The sequence below is a fragment of the Cylas formicarius genome, unplaced genomic scaffold (genome assembly GCF_029955315.1).
Source record: "Cylas formicarius isolate icCylForm1 unplaced genomic scaffold, icCylForm1.1 PGA_scaffold_3__17_contigs__length_32017465, whole genome shotgun sequence".
NCBI lineage: Eukaryota > Metazoa > Arthropoda > Insecta > Coleoptera > Brentidae > Cylas > Cylas formicarius.
In genome coordinates, this window is record NW_026844326.1 from 27238894 (window position 1) to 27246205 (window position 7312).

The 7312-nt window shown below is 38.7% G+C and overlaps 1 protein-coding gene across 1 annotated transcript; it reads right to left on the reverse strand.

Annotated features, from left to right (window-relative positions):
- Positions 1-1857: 1857 nt before the first annotated feature.
- Positions 1858-6727, reverse strand: LOC132700100 (uncharacterized). Its single transcript, XM_060667219.1, has 2 exons — positions 3767-6727; positions 1858-2025 (listed from the first exon to the last, which is right to left on the reverse strand). Exons 1-2 carry the CDS (start codon positions 6725-6727, stop codon positions 1858-1860), a joined length of 3129 nt encoding a protein of 1042 aa, XP_060523202.1.
- Positions 6728-7312: the final 585 nt, after the last annotated feature.

Sequence of the window (7312 nt, forward strand, 5' to 3'; positions counted from 1 at the left end):
AAAATTTATTTCGGTGGAGAGGACCCTTGTGTTTGCAGCACATAGAATAAATAACGCCCTTGTAGGCCCCCAATATATTTGCAAAATAGGGAATATACAAAACTTAAGACGCTTGATAACTCCCGGATGTTTAGTGTTAACTATGACATTCTGGGAGTGATAAATTAACTGTGAATAAAATTAGGCTGATAAATTTATAATATGATTTAATTTGATAACTTTAATTTAATATTTCAATTTAAATATTAATATGAACGAATAAATGCACGCTCAAATTTCTCAAATTCATTGCGCATTTGACGTATTTTTTTGAATGTATTATCTTTACTGAAATATAATTATTATTGAGTAATAATAAACAGTTCCCGTACTTATTTCCAATCACAAATCGCTTATCATAAAAAACATTCTTGTACATTCGTTAACCGTGATAAAAGAGTTTATCAGTAGCATCTCAAGCATTAACGATATAGACTGTAACGTACACTTTTCTTAAACGGGGCTTAAATAAAGAAAGGGCAACTTCTGTCTTTTATTAGAGCTTTTCGGTCGTTGTTCGACTACAGTCGAGTTCGATACGCTCTCTGTAGAATGATTGGGGCGCCACCAAGCCTTCACCTAATTATGTTGGTACTGAAGCCTGCGACTTGGAACAGGTTCTATTTTAAACGGTTTTATAAATTTTTCTAGGTGGCTAGAAATATGGTATCGGATTACGCAGAAAGAAAAACAACTGATAACCTTCCGATGTTATTTTAATTAAACTGTTTCAGTGGAACTTAGATTTTTTTTAGTTTTAAAATAACACATTGATAACTGACTAATGCAAAAAAACATAAAAGAGTCAAACCTTTGATACAGAGTTCGTCTAGAAATTTTATTTGCAAATTATTAATTGAAACCAAAAAACATATAAAAACACAGTAAATTTACTCCTCTAAATGATACTGATAACTCCTAATATATAGGTTTCACATATAAGCCAATCGATATTTAAAAAAGGGTTTTTACGACCTTGCTCAAGTCCTAGTCCTAGCCCTAGTCCATAGAATAACCAGGTGAGCAAACAGCGTATAACGTGATAATTATGGCGTTTTTGTTCAAAACGATTTCTGCTCGCCTTGACCTACTAACACGCCATCTTTTTATACTCGGCCCAAGTCGAAGGGTCCCTTCCGCTAAGCGGTGACACCACCTCCACGGAGCCCTGTCAAACATTGCACCATACGCCTCGCAGCCTTTCGCCCAAAGTAGCAACTCTACACAACATTATTAAAATTTTCCATACTTTTTTCCACCACTGCAAAGACCTGCACTCTTCTCTTTCACACAGAAGAATAATAACGAACTTCTGTTCTATAAAAATACCTCAAAAGTAATTTACTTCGTCTACTAGACGTGCTCAGAAGGGCAGAAGAATGTGCTAAAAGTCCTGACATGCGAAGGGCCCGCGGAATCGTAACTCTAAATACCAGTACCACGCGGAAGCAAACCATCGCTTTGGTAAAACCCGTAGCTCTCGTTCAACACGCTCAGAGAGAGAGATACATCCGTCAGGACGTTCATCCTCGGCATCGGCGGTTTATCGAACCTGCCGTCGCCGTAACGCAAGAGACCGTTGCAGCACAGCGGAGTGTGAAAGAATTTAAATGGACGTCCTTTTAGAACCATATTCGCTTTTATCTATTACACGGCCCGGACAACTATCTCGGAAGGGCCCGAGGTCAACTCGCGCCTCGTCACAGGCACTATTATTATTATTACGTCGGGATCACGTCTACGCGATAACGCCTCATTCCCGTATTTTATTTTCATTTAAGATAAATCAATTTTTCTGTTTGGTTTTCAAGCCAATATTTACTGATGCATTGTCGACGATAGGAACGCGGCGGCGGCCCTGCTCTCGCAGCGTTCGTGTTTATTACCTTCGCTTCGATCTCTCGTGGTAAATATTTTGCGCTTCCGCGGACAGGGAAGCCGCCGGTCACCGTCGCGGTTTTTTTCCTCACCTCCCATAACGTCGCACTACCATACAAAGCGGACTCGTTTCATCCGTTTCTTTCAAGAAGTTCTATTCCTTCCTATTACTTTCCCTACTTTGGACCATTCGAAAAGATCTTCGTACGTCACCTCTACCCTTTAAGTAGTTCTTTCCGTCAAACCTCGTAGATGTACTATAGCTACATCTTGTCAGATTTTGACAGTGCAAGGACAATATAAGGGTTGAAATCGCGGATACTGTGTTCTCCATAAAGGAGACTGTGCGTAATCTCGGCTGAGTATTTGATGGTTCTCTTGGATTTACCGCTCATATAAATAGTTGTTGTCGAAGAGCTTGTCAGAATAAAACATATATATAGTAATCGTCACTTTATATCAAAAAAGGTAAAGACTTTACTTTGCGACTCTCTTGTACTATCCTTATTCAATTACTGTGATGTTGTTTACACAAATTGTTTAAACATTCAGTTAAATTCATGTCTTAAACTTATTCATGGAATAAGAAACTACCAGCCAATTTCACACAAACTCTTTGAAACAGGGTGGCTTAGCATTTAGAGGAGGAGAGAATTACATTATGCTTGCCCTTCAAATGCCCTACGTACTTATACAGACGCATTGTATTCAGAACACATGTTCTTTCGCCATTTCATAGGACGGCAATGTTTGACCGTAGTTTTACCTTTAACATTGCCCGACTTTTTAACTCATTCAAAGACTCATTCCAGGCATTGTCTATCTCGAATTTTAAACGACAATATAAAAATTATATTTGGCAATGCATACATGCATAGTTTCTAGTTTGTTTTCTGCAATATATAGAGCTTTTTATTTATTTACTTTTTTTCATTTTTTTTATATATTATAAGTACACTTCTGGCCTAGGCTAAGTTTAAAAATTAATTAATTTCCTACTTGGTTAAGTGGATCAGGGAGTTACTCCTGTGAGTTTCTCATCTGAACTTTGCCAATTTTTTGAATATTTGTTTACTTACTTCTCGCAAATTCATTTGTAAAATTTATTTTCGAAAATAAATACATTATATTATTATTATTATTATTATATTCCTTAGCTCGACTTTGTCGGTTTTTATTTTTAGTAAGAAGGTACGGTCTGAGACAAATACTCCTTCTACTGTAAGAAATTTCTGACCAGGTGGCAAGTCTGTAGTATGCTGGCTTTTTGTAGTTCCATATAGAGATATTGTTGAAGGCCGAGAGACTGAAGTGACTTATGAAGTTTTTTGGGTATTAGTCCTGTAGAAGATAGGACCACTGGTATTGTATGAACCTCCCGTTGGCGCCAAACTCTTTTGATCTCGCTAGCAAGCTCAGAGTATTTTTGTATTTTACGGTTGTGAGTATTTGAAAGATTTCTGTTCCAAGGTACTGCGATATCGATTAAGTAGGTTATCATTTCATTTTTAATAGTGAGTATTATATCTGGCCTATTATGTTGAATTGCTTTGTCTGTTATGATAGATCTGTTCCACATCAGTTTATGGGTATTTGACTCCAGAACAGCTTCAGGTGAATATTTAAAGTAAGGACACTTTTGTTCAAGAAGGTGATGTTTAACTGCAAGGTTTTGGTGAACTATTTTTGCTACATTATCGTGCCTTATTGTGTATTCTGTGGGTGCTAAAGTTGAACAACCGTTTAGTATGTGTTCAATAGTTTCTCCATTTTGGCCACATCTTCTGCACTTATCTTCTGTGTGAGGGGTATTAAGGATATATTTTTTATAATTTCTTGTTGGTAGTACTCTATCCTGAATAGCCAGCAGGTAGCCTTCGGTCTCGGCGTACAAGTCTCCGATGCTCAGCCATTTGTTTGACGCTTTAATGTCAACATCTTCCTGATGCAGGTCGGAAAAATGCCCGCCGTGGACCGCCTTCTGAGCCCATTGATGCAAGATTTCATCGTTTATTTCAATTTGAAATACTGCGTTTCTATCTGCCATGTTTAATGGAGTGTATTTTTTATCTGCCTCTATTACGGTTTTATGTAGTGCAGCATCTTTATTGTAGAAATACTCTCGTAGCTTGTTCACTTGTTTATTGTGCATATTGAGTAGGTGTATTACTCCTCTTCCCCCTTCACTTCTTGGAAGAGTCCATCTCTCACGGCACGAGTTGGGATGGAGGTGACCGTGTTTTCTATATATTGAACGCATTTTGCTTTCTATTAGCTTGATGCTGGTTTTTGACCATTTTATAATGCCGAAAGAGTAGGTCAGTACTGGAATAACAAAGGTATTAAGTGCCTTGCTCATATTTCGACCATTTATACAACTGTTGGCTATTTTGCGCGTTCTTTCGTACACTATCTTCTCGAGTTTTTCTCGAGTGCCAACATGATCAATATTTCGCGCCTGCTCAATTCCAAGATACTTGTAAAGATCCGTCTCTTGCATGTTTTGAATCTCTGATTCTTGTATGTTCACCACGTTAGAAAACTTTCCCTTGTTTATATGGATAGTTCTACATTTATCCAAACCAAACTTCATTCGGATATCCGTGCTAAACATTTCCACTATCCGGATCATACTTGAAAGTTGTTGTTTTGAAGATGCGTAAAGTTTGAGATCATCCATATAGAGCAAGTGGCTTAACCTATGGGATCTATTAGGAGTCTTTAATTCGAAGCCGTATCGGCTGTTATTCAGAAGCAGGCTGAGAGGGTTTATTGACATGACGAACCATAAAGCGCTCAGACTGTCGCCCTGGAAAATTCCTTTTTTAATCCTCATCCTCGGTACAATCAGCGACTTCCCTTGGTGGTGGAGTGTTAGGTCAGTATTCCACTTTTTCATGCAAAGACCAAGAAACGTCCGTATTTGGGGGTGGATACCATAGAGTTTCAGTACATATTTCAACCAGGAATGTGGCACAGAGTCAAATGCTTTTTGATAGTCGATGTAAGCCATGTGAATATTTCTATTGCTTTTTATTGCCTGGTTTGATATGACTGAGTCGATGACTAGTTGTTCTTTACAGCCATACGCTTTTCTAATGCACCCTTTCTGTTCTTCAGCGATCAAACTATTTCTGTCTAGGTGGTTGTAGATTTTGTTAGAGATGCATGCCGTGAGTATTTTGTATATAGTGGGGAGGCATGCTATTGGTCTGTACTTGGACGGATCATTGATTTTCGTTGTGTCCTTAGGGATAAGATGAGTTATGGCTGTTGTAAAGAATGACGGTAGTAACTCTGGATCAGACACTATTTTGGAGAAATGCTCGGCTAGGTACGCATGTGTGACCCACAGTCGTTTCCACCAAAAGTTTTGTATTTTGTCTGGACCTGCAGCCTTCCAGTTGGCTGTCCTAGATATTGCTGCTTTAACGTCTGTTTCTGTTATCCTGGAGTATTCCATTGGATTTGCGATTGTAGAAGAGATTTCAGATAGCCACGTTGCTTGTTGGTTATGTTCATCCTTGTTTGTGTATATTGGGGCCCAGAAATTTTCTAATTCTTGGGGTGTTATTTTGAGGTCTTCATTACACTCGTGTTTCTTTTTATCTAAGCTACGGTAAAAGGCTTTTTCACTTACATTAAATAGATGATTTTGGGTTTTCCGTTTATAGCTTTTATTATATCTTGCCAATCGGGCTGAGTAAACTGAAAGCTTCTGCTTCATAGTGTCCATGATTTGTTGGTCGTTAAGGTTAGGAACTTCTCCGTGGCGTCCGTACTTTTCCCTAATATTTTGAACTTGCTTAAGTAATTTAGGTGTGTTGTGGGATTTTTTCTGGAAGCTCGTTAGCCTACCGATGTCTGTCCTAAGTGTGTCAATAAGTTGGCTTAATCGTTTCTTCCATGCCGGCTCGCCCTGTTTATTCACCACTCTAGAGTCGGACGTAACTTTAAATCCCATCGCTCTAGCCGTTGCAACTGCGGAGCAATAGACTACGGCGTGAACTTGCGCAATATTTTTTGCGTCAAGTAGGGCAGAGGGGAGAATTTCAGTATTTAATAATTCGACAATCTGAGATAGTTTCACAGAGGTATGTAGTGTTGGTATCTTAGGTCTATATTTCGGCTCTACATCTTTATATTGGATCAGCGCAGTATGAAATTCTGTTTTAAGCGATTCATTCAAAGCACTAGTATCGATCTGACGGTTTGGTATATTTGTGCGGTCTACTATTAGCTGCTTTGGGGAATCGTCAATAGGAGTCATTTCTTCTGTGTGGTCCTCCTTCTGATGAGTAATATGATCTTCTACTTCTCGCCTGACCTCATCTTTTATGCTGTTAAGTGTTGCAGAAGGTAAGAGATTCCGTCGTTTGATTGCACGTATTTGGTCTGAAAGTCTCTGTGCACTAGCGTTCATTTCTGGGTATGTGGTAGAGAATTCTTGATGTAGTTCATCTCTATATCTTAGCATATCTGTTTCTAGGTTAGTAATTCTGTAGTATATGCGCATAAGAAATGTGTTTATTTCATTAGTCCATTTTTTGCGCATTCGAGGTGCTGTAGGTACAGCGTGCCTTTCTTCATCAATGGCCCCCTGCTCTAGAGCTGGAGGAACATTTTCTGAATCTGCTGCATTTGCTGAAGTGTTGCCGCCATTGTGTCTTGTGGTAGCCATTCGAAGGGTGGCGCCACTCGGTCCACCACCGACTGCAGGAGACTGTAGCTCGGGTTCCGGGGACCCTCTGCCTAAATCCCGTTCACCATAAAGTTCATCCGAGGCATCATTATTTTGATTCTCCATCATGTTTTAATGGGGTCCTGTATAACAGGGTTGAGTTCAGCCGCTCCTAACCTGGAGAACAGTCGCTGTTCGCCAATATCTGGCTATCCTCACTTAGTTTAGCCTGCCGGTGGAAGCAGTTTCCGGGGTGTGGCACGTGGAGCCATAAGTGAGAATTGGGTGCCCTGTGAGGACCAGTTATCGCCGACCACTCACCGATTATATCGTTGAGTGCCACCGTCTTTGATAAAAGGTACTACCTCTACAGCGCTACCCCCAATCACCCCTTATTATTATTATTATTATTATTATTATTATTATTATTATTATTATTATTATTATTATTATTATTATTGTTATTATTATTATTATTATCATTATTATTGTTATTATTATTATTATTACTATTATTATTTATGTAACAACCCAACTTAATTTGCCACTTTGGCAAATTACTAGTCTTTAAATCATAGAAGGATGTTATGTCGCAAAAGTTCATTCCTCTCTAGAAGCACTCTGCTGCAACCTTTTTCATGATATGCTCATGAGTGTCATAGAAAGAACTCCATATAAACAATATTCAAGCATGCTTCTGACAATTTAAGATTA